This window comes from Oncorhynchus mykiss, chromosome 5 (genome assembly GCF_057628025.1).
Source record: "Oncorhynchus mykiss isolate SJ-2025 chromosome 5, ASM5762802v1, whole genome shotgun sequence".
In the NCBI taxonomy this organism is placed as follows: Eukaryota; Metazoa; Chordata; class Actinopteri; order Salmoniformes; family Salmonidae; genus Oncorhynchus; species Oncorhynchus mykiss.
The window spans coordinates 31,140,276-31,158,504 of record NC_143026.1 but is presented as its reverse complement, the minus strand read 5'-3'; the positions used below and the strand labels follow the sequence as shown (position 1 = coordinate 31,158,504).

Below are 18,229 nucleotides of genomic sequence, written 5' to 3'. Positions count from 1 at the left end.
CTCTCCGGTTATGTGATGAAACAAACATACGTGTAGTTGAATGTATTCCGCCACTGTGACTGTTGTCTTTTTGATGTCACGGGCCAGCCTAATTGTATATCACGATGGCGTTTGAACAAATAAAGCAAACAATGCAACAGGTTGAAATATGGCTTTTTCACTGGCTTGGCCTCCTCAGTGATTTTACTCACACACAGCTACTGTGTCTGACACTACTTTGGCCACTGGGGCCTCTGGGATTGAATATTCCAGTCTTGGGCCTGTCCTGCAATCGACTTTGTCTCTCTCCCTTTCTAACACTCGCTCTCACTTTCTCTGTCGCTCCCTCCTCTCTTTTGTGCTCTCCCCATCTCTAACGCCCTCCCTCCTTCCCACTCTCCCTTTCCTGGCTCCCAGGCTCTTCTCTAAGGATGTCTCTGGTTTAACCCAAATTAGGGCCTGATGGGTCAGTTTCACCCCCCTCAGTGCTCCTCTCCCCTCATCTCTTACCCTTCATACTCTATCCTTCGCCCCTTGCCCCATATTCCACGTCCATTGCCCCTTGGGAGCCACAGGGGAGAGACAATTTTCCATTCATTTGAAGACTCCACTTTTCATGCATGCCCTGGGAAGAACATCTACTGTAGATCACTTAGAAAGAGAGAGAGAGAGAGAGAGAGAGAGAGAGAGAGAGAGAGAGAGAAGAGCCTCAGAGAGAAGAGGCGGAAAAAAATTGAAAATGTAACTACACTAAATTCAGATGTCAGCGGGCATCTGTTCTGGGGCAGTCCAAGGTGCAAAGAGAGCTCAAACTGCAGTGTTAATGCTTTTATATCTGATACATATTAAATGAAAGATTATGACTTCATCCATTTACACCCACATATAATTCATATAAGCCCATAAATTTGCCTCGTATACATACGTCTGGGGCTGCTGAGTGTGAAACGCTGCGGTGAGTTGGCATGGTGATGGCGGCCTGACGGCCAAGAACACTTTTAAATCGGTGGGCCCCTCAGCTCTCCTGTCATCGGCTTGGTCAACACCGCAGACCCTAAAGGCCTCATTCATCCCTGACGTTATTACCACACTGACACGCTCTTTTTCTTCATCCTTAATCTTTTGTGCTTTTTCCCGCTCTAAGGAGGACACAACCTACCTAAGACCAAGTGTTGACACTAGTGTTCAAAAGTTGGACACCCAAGCTAGACAACTGGGACTTCCAGAGTTAGAATTAAAGTACAGTATAGAGAATATGCGCCTGGAAACACATGATAAAAGTTTCCAGTACTTGTAGTGTATCTGTTTATCTTAAGTGGAGACTCTTAATAGTGTCGGTGGTGTGTCCGTACCAACCAATCATAACCTTAAAGTGGGGTTTCAAAGGTGGTGGGACAGTCTTGAAAATGTGTTGGCATTCTCAGGTCAAATTACACATGACAGTGTTGCATGTGAATGCCACTAGATTACATTTCTGTACTATCTCACCCATGTAAATTCCAAATCAACTCCTAAGTACTTACTGTTGTTTCACCTCAGATTTTGACATACCGGTAAGCACAGTCAGGACCAGACATAAGGAAGAATGTCATCCCACGAAAAATCCCCTGACAATAACATCAAATATCAGCATAACCGTAAAACAGTATAACAACAAAGGCCTGTGAAAACAATGCAAAATATTTCATTTTATGCGAGGGGATTGTTAGGTATTATCAGTGGTATTTCCAGAGGAGCCTCTGTCTGTGGACGGCAGAGAAGAGCAGCTAGCAATGCAGAGCTGCTGAGCCGAGCGGCCTACCACTGTCCCCTAATAGCCAGATTCCTAAACACACTAAGTGGTAACAGGCATGAGGGCTACAAAAATAAACGCAGGACCTCACAGCCATTGTTCCCTTGCGTATGTAGTGCGTAGTTCGTCCAGAATTCCACAATTAAGGAGGAATGTCGAATAATGTTTGTAGTGCGGCCCTCCATGAGGTTCTCTAGACATACCATAATCAAACCAAAATAAAGAAGCACTCGGGGAGCTTCTCTTTTTTTCAACTTCAGAAATCTCTCTCTTTCTTCATTTCTCTTTCAATCTCTCTTATCCCCCCTTTTAAGAGCCCATCTTTCATATGTCTGCAGGGAGATTTGAATGGAAGGGACTGTAAGTGTGTGCCAATAGCTGATTTCTATGAGACGCCGTCTTGGCTGACTGTTGATGAATGACTTTGTGATGATGACTGAAACGGAGGGGAGAGAAGAGATGGCAAACCCACCTGCTTCTTCTTTCTGATGTCGCCTCACACAGAGTTGTTTAGCAGCCATGTTAAACACAGAGAGTGCCAGCGAGACAGTGCTTCCAGGCCTTTGCAATGAGCATGATAGAAAACAGCCTAGTGCCTTGAATCTGGCTACATCAGAAAGACACAAATATTCCCCACAATAGCCCTATTTGGGGCTTTTTCCACCCCCCCCCCTCTCTTATGCATGACGCTGTCCAAAAACATCTACTAGCATCTGACATTGGTAGGTTGTTTTTTCTCCAGTCACCGCTAGAAATTCAAGACCACAAGGACCCTCTACAACCGCTGCAAAATGTCTCTGTCCTCAGTGTTCGAGTTTCACGGCCGCCAAGAAAAACCCTTTACTACTGGAGCCCCTCAAGGTCCATGACAAAAAGCAGTTCCAGAGAGAATCAGAAACCGTTTTTCTCACTGCTGCTCAATCATCCTCCATGGCACAGAGTAGGAATCCTGCACATACTGGCAGGTATTAGAGCAGTGGAGGCCTCAGCATCTCCTCTCAGTAACCCTAACAAACTGGTGGAAAAAACATGTATTTTATTTCAATGTTTTTATGAATACCACTAGCAACAACAGAATAAACACATTTTGAATGACATACCTACAGTAGAAAATAAGAGAATATCTTCTTTCTAATAATGTCAACTTCATTTCTCAACTAAAATGGAATAAATTACACTCACTGGAGTATCTAGCATAGGCTTTGATAAAGCACCCACGAATAGGCTACCAGTGTGGCAAGTGCCGCTGGCTGCTGGTAAGCTTTCTTGACTAGGACATTCATTTTTGCCAACACATGGCTAACCTTTGTATAACCACATGCTCTCAAAGAACAACATTTCAGTTACCTTTCCAGCTTATAGTCTTTGTAAGAGTTAACACTTCCTCTTCCAATTACAATGTGGGGAGAACAAAATAATTGTAAACTATGTACCTAATCTATTTATTGTAAAATGTTGATTACTTCTCCTTGCCATTATCATTCACCTGATGATAAGACAAGACATGCACAAAATACAGTACCAGTCAAAAGTTTGAACACACCAACTAATTCAAGAGGTTTTCTTTATTTTTACCATTTTCTATATTGTAGAATAATAGTCAAATCTATGAAATAATAACACATGTGGAATCATATCAATATATTTGAGATTTGAGATTCTTCAAAGTAGCTACCCTTTGCCTTGATGACAGCTTTGCACACGCTTGGCATTCTCCCAACCAGCTTCATGAGGTAGTCACCTGGAATGCAGTTCAATTAACAGGGGAGCCATGTTAAAAGTTAATTTGTGGAATTTCTTTCCTTCTTAATGAGTTAGAGCCAATCAGTTGTGTTGTGACAAGGTAGGGTGGTAAACAGAAGATAGCCCTATTTGGTAAAAGACCAAATAGGGTCCATATATGACAAGAACAGCTCAAATAAGCAAAGAGAAACAACAGTCCATCATTACTTTAAGACATGAAGGTAAGTCAATCCGGAAAATGTCAAGAACTTTTAACGTTTCTTTAAGTGCAGTCGCAAAAACCATCAAGCGTTATGATGAAACTGGCTCTCATGAGGACCGCCACAGGAAAGGAAGACCCAGAGTTACCTCTGCTATAGACAATACTTTCATTAGAGTTACCAGCCTCAGACATTGCAGCCCAAATAAATGCTTCACGGAATTCAAGTAACAGACACATCTCAACATCAACTGTTCAGAAGAGACGGCGTGAATCCGGCCTTCATGGTCGAATTGCTGCAAAGAAAACACTACTAAAGGACAGCAATAATAAGAAGAGACTTGCTTGGGCCAAGAAACATGAACAATGGACATTAGACTGGTGAAAATCTGTCCTTTGGTCTGATGAGTCCAAATGTGAGATTTTTGGTTCCAACCGGCGTGACTTTGTGAGACACAGAGTAGCTGAACGGATGATCTCCGCATGTGTGGTTCCCACCAGGAAGCATGGAGGAGGAGGTGGGATGGTGCTTTGCTGGTGACACTGTCAGTGATTTATTTAGAATTCAAGGCACATTTAACCAACATGGCTACCACAGCATTCTGCAGCGATACACCATCCCATCTGGTTTGCGCTTAGTGGGACTACCATATGTTTTCAACAGGACAACACCTCCAGGCTGTGTAAGGGAAATTTGACCAAGAAGAAGAGTGATGGGGTGCTGCATCAGATGACCGGGCCTCCAATCACCTTACCTCAATCCAATTGAGATGGTTTGGGATGAGTTAGACCACAGAGTGAAGGGAAAGCAGCCAACAAGTGTTCAGCATATGTGTGAACTCCTTCAAGACTGTTGGAAAAGCATACCAGGTGAAGCTGATTGAGAGAATGCCAAGAGTTTGAAAAATCTCAAATCTAAAATATATTTTGATTTGTTTAACACTTTTTTGGTTAATACATGATTCCATATGTGTTATTTCATAGTTTTGATGTCTTCACTATGTAGAAAATAGTCCAAATAAAGAATGAGTAGGTGTATCCAAACTTTTGACTGGTACTGTATTTTTTGCTAACGTGCAATATGATGGGGTTCCCTAGTTTTGCTGGTTTGCCTAGGAGGGATTCCTGAGCAAGAAAAGGTTGAAGACCCCAGTCCTATAAAATTCTTCCCGAGGCTTAAAGAGAAGAGCAATACCGGTGCAAAGACGTATCGGGCGCCCGTTTTCCCCTGCCGAGGGAGATATACTTCCCCCACAAAAATGTCTCTCGAAGGTAGTGTTACACTGAAATGAGTCCCTACCGCCGCTAGCAGAGTGATGCTGGCCGCTCTCCTTGACCTCTAATTGCTCCTTCTGGTCTGTCTAGAGTGTCATTGTTTCCAATCTCACTAGCTCTCCAATCAATCTAGCTTAATTAGGGCTACAGAGTATAGACAGAGAGCAAGGGAGAGAAAAGAGGTTGAAAAATGAAAAGAGAAAAGTTCTGTCTGGGCTCTTCCCGTGTTTCGTTGGTTTGGCCCCCCAAGTGTGGGACGCTGATTGAGCCTGTGTGAAAGCCAGATTGGACTAACAGTCCCAGAGAACACCCAGCTGGGCCAGACACACACACCGCCGGGGGTAGAGTTACACTCTGCTCAAAAAGGGCCAGCCAGGAGACAGTAGGACTGACTGACTGTGTATCAAAACCTCACAATCATGGACAGTGGATCACAGCATTGAGTAAGAACATTTTTGAGGGTAGAATGCACAGAATGCCATGTCAGGAACATACACTGAGTGTACAAAATATTAGGAAAACATCCCCTTTTTCCCTTAGAACAGACTCATTCATTGTGGGGTTCCACAAGGATGCTGGCCCATGTTCACTCCAATGCTCTCCACAGTTGTGTCAAGTTGTCTGGATGTCTTTTTAGTGGTGGACCATTCTTGATACACATGAAAAACTGTTGAGTGTGAAAAACCCAGCAGCGTTGCAGTTCTTGACACACTTAAACCGGTGCGCATGGCACCTACTACCGTACCCTGTTCAAAAGCATTTCAATCTTTTGTCTTGCCCATTCACCCTCTGAATGGCACACATACACAATCCATGCCTCAAGGCTCAAAAATCCTCCCTTAACCTGTCTAATCCCCTTCATCTACACTGATTTAAGTAGATTTAACAAGTGACATCAAAAAGGAATCATAGCTTTCACCTGGATTCACCTGGTCAGTCTAGGAATCATAGCTTTCACCTGGATTCACCTGGTTAGTCTAGGAATCATAGCTTTCACCTGAATTCACCTGGTCAGTCTAGGAATCATAGCTTTCACCTGGATTCACCTGGTCAGTCTAGGAATCATAGCTTTCACCTGGATTCACCTGGTCAGTCTAGGAATCATAGCTTTCACCTGGATTCACCTGGTCAGTCTAGGAATCATAGCTTTCACCTGGATTCACCTGATCAGTCTAGGAATCATAGCTTTCACCTGGATTCACCTGGTCAGTCTAGGAATCATAGCTTTCACCTGGATTCACCTGGTTAGTCTAGGAATCATAGCTTTCACCTGGATTCACCTGGTTAGTCTAGGAATCATAGCTTTCACCTGGATTCACCTGGTCAGTCTAGGAATCATAGCTTTCACCTGGATTCACCTGGTCAGTCTAGGAATCATAGCTTTCACCTGGATTCACCTGGTTAGTCTAGGAATCATAGCTTTCACCTGGATTCACCTGGTCAGTCTAGGAATCATAGCTTTCACCTGGATTCACCTGGTCAGTCTAGGAATCATAGCTTTCACCTGGATTCACCTGGTTAGTCTACGTCATGGAAAGAACAGGTGTTTCTACTGTTTTGTGCACTCAGTGTATATAATACTTGATTGTACTTACAATGACTTTTTCTTGAACAATTTTCTGACACAAAACTGTTGACTAGACCCTGACAAATCCTAAATTGACGATGCATATCAAATGGATATGAAACTCTCCATTTGACATCAATGTATGATTTGTGAGATTTTGGCGCTAATTCTGGCCCTCAGCTGTCTTGAACATCTGTTTCAAATGCCTATGCAAATCTCTCATTGACATCAATTCATGATCTGTGAGAAACTCTTAAAATTGAACACCAAGCTATATCTTCGTTTAGGACTCATGAAGCAGAGATAAAAGCACAGACAGAGAGCTGACCTGTGTGGAGAGGAGCGGTTGAAGCAGGTCTTGGTCACATCCGTCACATTGGGGTTACAGCAGTCTCCGTTGTCGTAGAAGAAGTTGTCCCAGTTACACTCGGGGTCGCACACCCCGTTGCCCTGCTTGTACTCGGGGCATCGGCTGCGGTGCCTCTTACAGTCGCCTGCGTCGAAGCCTGTCAGTGTGTGGTTGCATTCTGGGTCACATGCCTCGTCGCCCACTTTGCTGATGTCACAGTTGGCCAGGACCAGACGGTTGCGCAGGGAGGAGTTGGTGACGTTGTGGACGCTCAACTCCCAGGTGATGTTGTAGACAGCGAAGGCCTTGTTGAGGTCCTGGTGTTGCAGTTGGATCTGATGAGGCATGACAGTGGGCCTGTGCCCAGCATCGTCCCATACGTTGACCACACGGTATCGCATCGTCTTGGGTTTCCGGAAGGTCCAGGTGCGGTTGTAGTTGGTCACCACTTCCACGTTATCGCAGATAGTTTGACCACAGGTTGGGGGTTCCAGGGTGGTATCCAAGGACCCTCCACTTCCACTTCCTCCTACCCCTTCAGCCTGTCCCACCCTGCTGCTGCTACCCTCCTCTTGCTGGGGGAAGCTGCCATCCTTCACAGTCAGCCACTTTCTGGCAGGGTGCTCAAAGGTCTCCCGGATCACCAGCTGAGGTGCATCTTGAGGATCCTCGTGACCCTGCATATCCCTGATTATCTGCCTCTGTCCCCGAGCCTCCCTCCACAGATTTACCCTCTCCACAGCCCCACGGTAGTTGTGGTTCAGAGCGTTCCCGCCCACCATCAGCACCTTGCACTTCTTGGTTAGATAGCTGAAGACGTTGCCCGACTGTTCCCGGCTAACACCCACCTGGGCGCCGTTGACGTAGAGTTTCATGTAGAGGCCGTCGTAGGTTACTGCCAGGTGGGCCCAGGTGTTGGGCAGGTATTGGCCATTGGAGTGGATGGAGGTGACTTTGTGGGCACGGTCCGTCTTTAAGGAGAAGAAGAAGCGTGGGTCGCAGTTGCCCTGCTCACTGACCGCCCGGATGCCCAGCAGCCAGCCCCGGTCGCTGGAGGCATAGAAACACTTATCATACAGACCTGGGAGAAAGCAGAGAGCGAGAGAGTCAGTTAACATGAGATAGAGAGACATGGTAAGAAAGAAAGATTGAGAGAGACAGAGAATAGAAGGATAGAAAGAGAGAAAAAAAGAGAGAAAATGAAGCTTTGACTTTCAGATGTTCTTTAGTACGTTACCTAAGAGACACCTTCAATTAAGGTTGCACTATGCAGAAATCGCTCCACCATTTCCTGGTTGCTAAAACTCTAATAGTTTGCCAAATTTCAGTTACGTTACAAAATAAGCTTGTATAGTGTAGAGAATTGTACCATCTAAACAGCTGTGAAATATATATTCCATAACCAAAAAAATAATAATTGTTGTTTCAGCTGTTTGAAGCTGGTGTACAAAACCGAAAGTAAAAGAGGCAAAAACAAAAGAACAGGAAGCATAGAAATAGCACACAGATCTACCCCTTCTTAGACTTGCTTTCAAGTAGAATGATAGATCTATAACTCACATTTCTATATGAATTTGGCCAGGTCACCCAAAAGGTTACATAGTGCAACTTCAATTAAAAGCGAACAACACAATCCAGATAGAAAGAGAGAGAGGGAGAAAGAGCCAGAGCGTTGGATAGTTCACTGATCACCTCTGGGACAGAGAGAAAGAGCAGATGTTAGTCAACACTGAGCAGCACTGGGAGCCAGCATTTGTATTCTCAGTTAATAACATTTTTAAAGTTTAGTCTCAGGGGCTTCACCGCTTTGTCTCCTGAACATCATCAACCTAGGAGGTCTGCCTCGAGTCACCCTTATCCAATTTACTGTTCATTTGACATATTTTTAAATGAAACAGTACAATGAACAGTAAAATGTAGACACTCTACTGTAAAGTTTGTCTTATAATTCATCCAACAAAACATCAAATGCATGTGTGTCACGTAATCACATTCTCTCATTCATCAGATGTAGGCATTAACAAGGTACAGATTATGTCGTAGATGTACTAAAATTATACATTTGAAGATAGCATCAGAAAAATGTCCTGGAAATTGAGTTAAGGTGCATGCAGTATTTAGCTTGGGGAGACCCATAGACTCTTACAATGAATATTTCATGAATATGAGGCCATTTTAACATTTTGGGGAACCAGAAGATGTAGTTTCATGCAAAACCCTTGTTACGCTAGAGGCACCAAAACACCTTTTTCCTGTTGCACTTGGAAAGCATACAGTATGTCAAGTTCAGTGTGGTAATGTGTTTTCACTTCCCAGGGGATCTCTGAATGCTAAATGTTTATGTTTAGTGTGTGTGTGTGTGTGTGTGTGTGTGTGTGTGTGTGTGTGTGTGTGTGTGTGTTGTGTTGTGTTCATGAGTGCATACATGTGTGAACAGTTCATGTGTATACGCCTATACACCAGAGCACACTGACATGCGTAGCAGAGCCCATCAAGCATGAGGGAATCCATGTGCTCACAAAATATTTTGGGGACCACCACTGCCAGGGGCATACATTAGTCACGTGTACAAACACGAGGGAAAGCAGCTCCCAAGTGGTGCAGCGGTCTAAGGCACTACATCCCAGTGTAAGAGGCATCACTACAGTCCCTGATTCAAATCCAGGCTGTATCCCATCCTGCTGTGATTGGGAGTCCCATAGGGCCGGTGTGGGCTGTCATTGTAAATAAGAATTTGTTCTTAACTGACTTGCCAAGTTAAATAAAGGTTCAATCTCCATTCCTTCCCAGTCCACATAACGCAATAAAGAGACCCAAGCTGGTTTCAGGACTTCTTCATACAATGTGAACCAGGTAGGAGTATCCAATGCAATCCCCAACCCATCGTTGTTACTCCGTCTACATAGGACTTTTTTTTTATTTAACTTGGAAAGTTAGTTAAGAACAACTTCCTATTTACAATGACAGCCCTAATCTGGGCAACGCTGAGCCAATTGTGCGCCGCCCTATGGGCCTCCCAATCACAGCCGGTTAAGACACAGCCTGGAATCGAAATAGGGTCTGTAGTGACACCTCAAGCACAGAGATGCAGTACCTTAGCACGCTGCGCCACTCGGGAGCCCACAGTTCCTCAATGAATGAATATGATCATGCTGATTAAAATCCGATCAGTGTCTTCACTCCCTTTAACATGATGCACATTAAGTAGAAGGATGTCATCATTGTCTGAAAGGGGGATATTCTAATGGCCAAGCCATTCAAAGAGCTTGGTGGGGTTCAATGTCAAGGTCAGCCGTATTTAGTGTGACATCCTCAGTGTTTCCACTACAGTGGAAGGAAAAACTCCTCCATCTGTCAGCTAGTGCACTCAAGGCTAAAAGGTATGTTAAAATGTGTGTTGGGCTTCTAGTGTAAACAGCTGTCATAATTCTGCCATGCTCAATTAATCTAACATAGTACACTTTTCCAGACCCAACCTGCTCTGTGTTTAGATGGGGCACACACATGCACGCATGCACGGACACACACATGCACACACACGCACAGGTATTTGCATACACACACTGAAACTAAGGCTAAAAACCATTCATGTCAGTTTAGAGGGCGACCTTGCTTGCACTTGCCATTTGTCTTCCCCCAAGGATAACACACTCAGGTACAAAAAAAAGAAAACAAACATCAGAGAAATCTGATGAAAAGCAGGGAGAGAGGGAACAATGGAGGCTAGCCCATTGTGTGTGCTTTTGAACTGTTCTGGCTCTGAAAGTCAGGGAAAGGGACATTGCATTCAGACAAAGTGAAGTTTTATTTTTTGTATTTATTTAACTAGGCAAGTCAGTTAAGAGCAAATTCTTATTTCCAATGATGGCCTAGGAACAGTGGGTTAACTGCCTTGTTCAGGGGCAGAACAACAGATTTGTACCTCGTCAGCTCAGGGATTCAATCCAGGAACCTTTCGGTTACTAGTCCAACACGCTAACCACTAAGCTACCCTGCCGCCCCAAGTGACCGCCACACCGTGTACTTGACATGTTGGGAATGTACATTGATCCTTAGACTCTAAACACAATTCCTAACAGCACCTGGCTCCAGTCGGGGTTTCAATTAAATATTCAAATGACAGTCAATTACAAGTCAATTTCATTTTGCTCTATAACTAACTGGAGACATTTTTCAACAATGTAATTAACTTGAAACCTTCCCATTACGTTTAATGATTCAAAAGAGAATTGTGTAATATGCAAATGATTTTGTGGCAAACCTATACAGTAAAAGACATCTTGGGGGAAATTACATTTATAATTTTCCAGCCTTAGATTATCTCAACAGAAACACCAAAGCTCATCTACCTAAAGTCTGAAATCAAGAGACTACACGTAACCTTTTGCTGTATGCCCTGTGGCTTTCCTCAAATGTATTATATAACTAGAAATCTGGCTATTCAAGTTCAATACTCAGCTATCTCATTAGAAATACAGTATGTCAAAATGTTGACATTTAACCAAAGTAGTTATGTCATCTTAGATGTTATATGTCATAGATGTTATATGTCTCGGATGTTATATGTCTTCTTAGATGCTATGTCATAGATGTTATATGTCTCGGATGTTATATGTCTTCTTAGATGCTATGTCATTGATGTTGTATTTCTTAGATGTTATATGACATCTTAGATGTTATATGTCTTCTTAGACGTTATAAGACTTCTTAGATGTTTTATGTCTTCTTAGATGTTATATGTCTTAGATATTATATGTTATATGTCTTAATGTTATATGTCTTCTTAGATGTTATGTCTTCTTGGAGGTTTTTTGTCATCTTAGATGTTATATGTATTCTTAGATGTTTTATGTCTTAGATGTTATATGTCTTCTTAGATGTTATATGTCATCTTAGATGTTATATGTCATTGGTTATTAGTTATATATCATCTCACAACTAAAACCTGCATAGCACTAGTGCATCACTGCTGATGCATCTGCCAACACAGGCATTTATTGTCTACAGCTGGTCATGGAAGAGAAACTCTGATCCACTGTCTTGCATTTTCCTTTCTCTGATGCGGGACATGCATTCATGACCTGGTAAAAGGGCAAAAGGTCAGATGTAAAAGTCATCTCACATTAGGACAGGGAACATGTGTGACATGAACTGCCATGAGGATGTAAAGCACATGGCAGCATTCAGTCAAGTTAAATTACAGTTTGAGTGTCCCCTTCCTCTTTAAAGACCATCTTTATGTATCTTTCAAAAGCGGGACACCAATTGTAACCACATGTCAACATGTCACAATACGGAGAAGGGAAGTTACAGGGGCTCCTCACATTTTTTGGACTGGAGGGTTAGCTCAAAGTGTCTACGCTAAAGCAAAAACCATCGTCCTTGTTTCTAAAATTAAAGGCTGCTCAGTGACTGGTGTTGGTATAGGGTTTGCTCGTGTTTGAGCGAGTGCGCAAATCAATCCAATGAAATCGCAACACTGAGCTATTCCATTACTGCTACCATGGAATCTACCCTGGCTTCCTTTTTCCCTTATTTTTGGGTGGTCCTTTCTACTTCCTGTTTGCGCATGCTCATTTTGTCAGCGCTGTTCATGGTCCTGAATCTTGTTGTTCTGCTGGAATCATTCTCCTGCAGTTCCATTGGCCACATCTGCATTACAAATGACAAAGTGTGTGTGTGTGTGTGTCATACAGGTCAGTTTAAAATCCCCAGCTGTTCTTACTGATTGATACCAGTAAGCAGACAGCGGGCACATCTCCTCATGTCAATAGGCAGTGAGTTATCCTGGCAAGTGCCCATCATGAATGAATGCCTCTATGTGTGTCTCAGAGAAAATGTTACATAGTAGCTACCACAAACAAACAGATATTACTGAGTACATTTCATACTGTACACATGTCAGCAATGCAACATACATACATCGTGGGCCCTACATATGTCAGCAATGCAACATGTTGGTTCCTGAGTCCTGGAACACCTGGCTGGCTGTGAAAGTGGTTTGGACTAGGACTTCATGAAGTATTCTACTAGCCCTGGTTTTGGGCTGTAGAGTCAATAAAGACCAGAAAGGAATCACAGACACATTTTTACAGGAGTTATCTCTGGTCCTCCGCCAGTCACTTTGGTCACACTCAGAGGTCTCCCTGTGTGTGTTGTATGGTAAACACTGAGTATATACCACACTACTGTACTACTCGTCTCCCCTCAATTATCAAACGGTGAGTTGACACACTCAATCAAAAAGCAGTGACAGTGATAAAAAACAGGGTAAAAACAACTAGGGTGAAACAGCTGTAGAAAACAAGCCCGGGTCAAAACTACAGGATGAGACTGCTTTAGGCCTGGGATTGTTGGATTTAAAAGATTAGGCATTATAATATTTGTCGATTGGGATTTTATTTGTATTTTTTATTATTACAAGGGTCTTTTCCCAAACACACTAATCTTAATGTTATGAAAACAAACAATAAAATGACATGCATAGGATAGGCTAAGACAAGTATGAGGTTAATATGCATTGTTGTGAAAGGGCTCTTAAGTAAGCATTTCACAGTAAAGTCTACACCTGTTGTATTCGGCATATTACAAATAAAATGTGATTTGATTTGAATATAAGTGATATAACATTACTCCGTCGGGCTAAGACATTCATCTGAATCACAAAGCTCTCAACAGATTCCCCAACGAGTTGAAATGCCTAGAGAGAATTTAATAAGGGTCTGGCTTAGGCTGCCCCCAACCCCAGACCAAACCTACACTCTGAGAAAACAAGGTGTTCTCTAGAACCTGAAAGGGTTCTTTGGCTGTCCCCATAGGAGAACCCTTTATAGTTCCACGTAGAACCCTTTTGATTCCAGGTAGAACCCTTTGAGATCCATGTAGTTCTACGTGGAACACAAAAGAGTTCTACTTCGAGCCAAAAAGGGTTCTCCTGGGGGGATAGCCAAAGAGTGTAGCTAAGAGCGTAGCTAATAGACCAGGACAATATGGGCAAAAATCTATATCCCGATAAATTGACTGAATTATCACTATAATGATAAATTGAACACTAAGTTCATAATGTATTATTATTATTTTTTTTACATATTACCCTTAAAACTACTGCTACTACGACTTGAAATATTGTAGCTATCAATTGTCCCATCAACAATCACCCATACTAGCTAACATTTAATTTAAAACTTTACATGTCTCCAGTATAGGTTATTTATCGTAATGAACGATATCAGCAAAATGTTTGCAATAAGTGGTCGGTGTTAATAATTTGTGGTTTATTGTCCCAGCTCTACTCCTACCCACTGGGCACAGCCTTCAATTCAACTTCTCTTCCAAGTTGGTTCAACGTCATTTAATTGAAATGATGTGGAAACAACATTGACTCAACCAGTGTGTCCAGTGGCTAGACCAGTGTTTCCCAAACTTGGTCCTCTGGGAGGCAAGGGGTGCACGTTTTGGTTTACCCTTTCACTACACAGCTGATTCAAATAATCAACTAGTCATCAAGCTTTGGATCAGCTGTGTAGTGTTGGGGCAAAAATCTAAATGTGCATCCCTTGTGGTCCCAAGGACCACGTTTGGGAAAAGCTGGGGTGACCACACATCCAGACACAAATACAGAACACACGTACACGCAAAAACAGGGATGGTACAGTAGACCAGAATATACAGTATGTGTGTCTCAGTCCATGAGAGGCCTTCACTAAGTACAATAACAGGTCTATCATAATAAACATACTATGCTAAACAACACATTAATCAAGATTGCCTTAGCAGAAGTGTGTGTGTCTGTGTGCGTGAAACCCTCCCTTCTCAAGGGTAAGTGCCTCACAAGGGGTAAACTACAATAGTACGCATCTGCACACAAGCAGTCAGTTGTTTGCTACGCTCCCTGTTGGCAGCCCATGGGATCGAATCTCATTCCAATCTACATCAGAAGCAGTGGCACAGACACTGAAATATATAAACAGTACATAGACCTACATTTGAAAGAAATGCCGTCAAAGATTTGGCATTGTGGATTTCAGAATAACATGAAACAGTTTTGCCAGCTCGGTGTCTTCTCAATAATGTTCTGTGCTCGCTCACACAATTGTCTCTACAGACGTGTTCTTTCCGGCAATGTAGGCTACCGTGTTCCGTTGCCTAGTTTACGTTGCGCAAGGTCTCGGATATCCGAGACGACTCACATAACATTCACAAGGTGCGTTGTGCGTGGATGAAGCAGGCTACTTTCTCCCTCCTATCACTTTACAACGCTTAAACCACATATTACAATCTATAGACTGTACTGCCAAGACCCCCCAATCTATTAGAGGATTTTAATTTCGTCAATGTTAGCGTCACCTAATGTTAATTGTGTCAAAGTTAGAGTCACCTAATGTTACGCGCATAGCCTATGTCTGCGGCTGGGTTTGAGGGATCTCGGACGCTCATAGCGCGCCACTCCGCGGCTCTATTCCGGTCTCGTAACCTCCACAGCCAATCCAGAAGTGTCGATTAGGAAGCATTTTGGATTTGCGGCACGCACAGTGCTCTCTAGTCACTTCAGAATAAAACATATTTCTCTCACTCTCCCCCTTTGCCTGCTGTGACGTGCCCACGAATTCAACGTTTCTAGCATTACATCATAGTTTAAAATAGCCAGACGCCTCATAAATAACACAATTTCTACGCACGATGACATCACCTGTCAATCAAGTGATGCAGTATAAATGCCAATATCGAACAACCTTAAAATAGGCTAGCTTATCTACAATTGCTATAACCAATATTTTGAGTCATTTTATGCATGAAAGTTCATAGAAGGACATTTTCAAAAAATATACCAGGTTATTCAAACAGTGTGTGTATAAAATCCATTCATTACAATGAGGAACTCTGTAGTAATTTCACCTGTGAACGAAAATCGTATCTGAATTATCATACCCAAGTATATGCTTATGCATGCATATACTTGGGTATGATCACTCAGATACGATTTTCGTTTACAGGTTATATTACTACAGAGGTCCTCGTTGTAATGAATGGATTTTATACACATACTGTATGAATAACCTAGAATAACATTTCTGATACTGCTATTTTCAAGGCATTACATCATTGGCGCGGATCAGTTCTGAAATTAACTCACTCTCAACTCACTTATGAGTGCATGTTGTTTTACTGTGACAACCGTGCATGGTTTGATCTAAACAATTATATAATAATAGCCTACAAAGCTAAAGGTGAGTTATGACTTTCATTTGGTTTACTAACATAGCCTACTTTATTGCTTCATGTGTGCGTTTTAATACAATATACAGATTTCACACTAAACTTTTAAATATGCTGTTGAGTTTTAGGTCGCATAAGACTAATAAAACCATTCCTTCATTAATTTGTGAACTGTGACAGTTGTGTAGGCTACCTGCAATCACCGTAGGAGATCGTTGACCTCCTTCTGGTTTGATCCACATCTCCAGCGTAAAATTCCCTCTCGGTATCTCCACGCCCGGCTTAAGCCGAAGTTGGTCACCCCTGCCGGTAAAATAAACAGCTTTCCCCCGACCTGGAGAGTTCTCCTCCGCCTGGGAGGAGCGCCGGCGCTGGCGAGGTACACGTCGTTCCAAGCCGGGCAATGAGCGTTTGCCCCGGGGCAGGCGTGTGGCACAAGCCCCTGGAAAGGTGGCTCTCGCCTCCCTGATACGCACCAAGTCTCTTTTGGATCTCCCCTTTCTCCGGACAGTCCCGCACTCTGATCCAAAACATAAGATGAGTATCACCAGGCAAAGCAGCCAGGGAAAAGTCCAAAGTTTCATTTTCAGGAGAAGAGGTGGTACCACTTTTAAAAAGAGCAATGAATAGAAATAAATTTGATAAATATAGGCTAAAATTCGTAGGTCCACAATGCTCTTCCCGAGTTTCGCTTTGTTTTGTTTTTTTCTTTACAGCGGCTTGTCAAACCGTAGATTCAGTCTAAATAAACCCATGAAGCATACTGTAATGTCACCCTTTATAATGTTAAGCCACGACCCCCTTTCCTTGCCCATGTAAAAGTAAGACTCTTCTGGAGAGATTCAATGAACACAGGAATATTTGATTCATGCATATGTTCCACGGTGTCTTTTCAATATGTCTCATTAAACCAAAGGGATGACTAATAAGTTCTCAATCAGAGAGGGGGATGAGGTTGATGGTGCCCCCCATCACTCCTTGGATTGTATGAGTTACTCGCAGAAACCCACAATTGTCCGCCAAACGCTTGTCATACCGTTTTGTTGTTTTCTTATCCCACCTGCAAAACAGTATACAAAATGCCACATATTAAAATTCCAAATAAGTGAAAATAAACCGACCTGTCATTATTTTATTAATAAAGAAAAATTCCTCGACTTGCTTTTTGATTTTCAAAAGTTGAAATGCACAACATCATCTTGTAAAGCGAGAGAGAGCTGCAGAAGTAATAAGCATTGCGATCCTCATTGCTTTGCCTGAAACAGAGAGACACATGGAGAGAGAGAGCCAGCACTGGGCGTCTGCTTTAAGAGCAATTACTCGGAAAGTCTTTTTAAGAGTGAGCAACTGATGTTTCGAATGTTCCGGGCTGTGTTTTTTTTTTAGCCGAAGTGGGAAGTCACAGGTACTCACTGCAATTCCATTTTTCCATGGCACATTGTGATGGGACGGGGTTTACTGAGTTTGGAAAGCGTATGTGTATCCCTCTAGTGGCTACAATTCAAACAATCTAACACATTTTCTACACTTTCACTGATTCTGAGGCAAAACAAGAGGACTTAGACTGGTAAGTGACAAGCCATCAAACAATTCTCTTGATGCAGTTGATGCAGTTGATGCAGTTGATGCAGATACCATCCCTACACGATTTCCTATTTAAAATATATGAAACCAAAGTTGGATGTCATGTCTTAACTCTTAAATGTTCAGCAGTAATCAATGAAATTGTGCAACCACCCAGGATTGGAAAATTTTCTTTCAAGAGTAGGCCAGGAGGCTGAAGTCGGATTTGATAATTGCACAACAAAGCCATCCAAAAACATTACATCTATAATTCCAGTTTAATATCCCACTCGTACTGTAACCTTCCATGTCTGTAGTAAAAGACTGTGCATTAGGTTAACTAAAACAAAACCGTAGAACTGACCATTTGATGTTCAGCACTTCCACCAGCAAAACGGCATTGTAATTGTAAACTAAGCACCAACCGATTGCCAACATTTTTAAGAAGTTTTTTTTTTTTGTCCAGACTGGCTGTCTTTTTTTTGTCTTTGTCTTTTGTGCAATCTGGACTGGCCTTGATTTCAAACTCCATGGAAGTACATTTTT

At 42.6% G+C, this 18,229-nt stretch overlaps 1 protein-coding gene across 3 annotated transcripts in view; it reads right to left on the bottom strand.

Annotated features, from left to right (window-relative positions):
• The window catches only part of LOC110522910 (pappalysin-1), a 112,246-nt gene extending 94,684 nt beyond the window's left edge, over nucleotides 1-17,562 (bottom strand). For 2 of the 3 annotated variants that reach the window (XM_090234495.1, XM_090234496.1), the window contains exons 1-3: nucleotides 17,283-17,562; nucleotides 16,314-17,180; nucleotides 6,884-7,985 (exon numbers count right to left, since the gene is read on the bottom strand). In XM_090234495.1, coding sequence (XP_090090621.1) covers nucleotides 6,884-7,985; nucleotides 16,314-16,704 — 1,493 coding nt within the window. In that variant the 5' untranslated portion in view covers nucleotides 16,705-17,180; nucleotides 17,283-17,562. Of the gene's footprint in view, nucleotides 1-6,883; nucleotides 7,986-16,313; nucleotides 17,181-17,282 lie in introns of those variants that run through there. The other variant, XM_090234497.1, reaches the window with a different exon arrangement.
• Nucleotides 17,563-18,229: the final 667 nt, after the last annotated feature.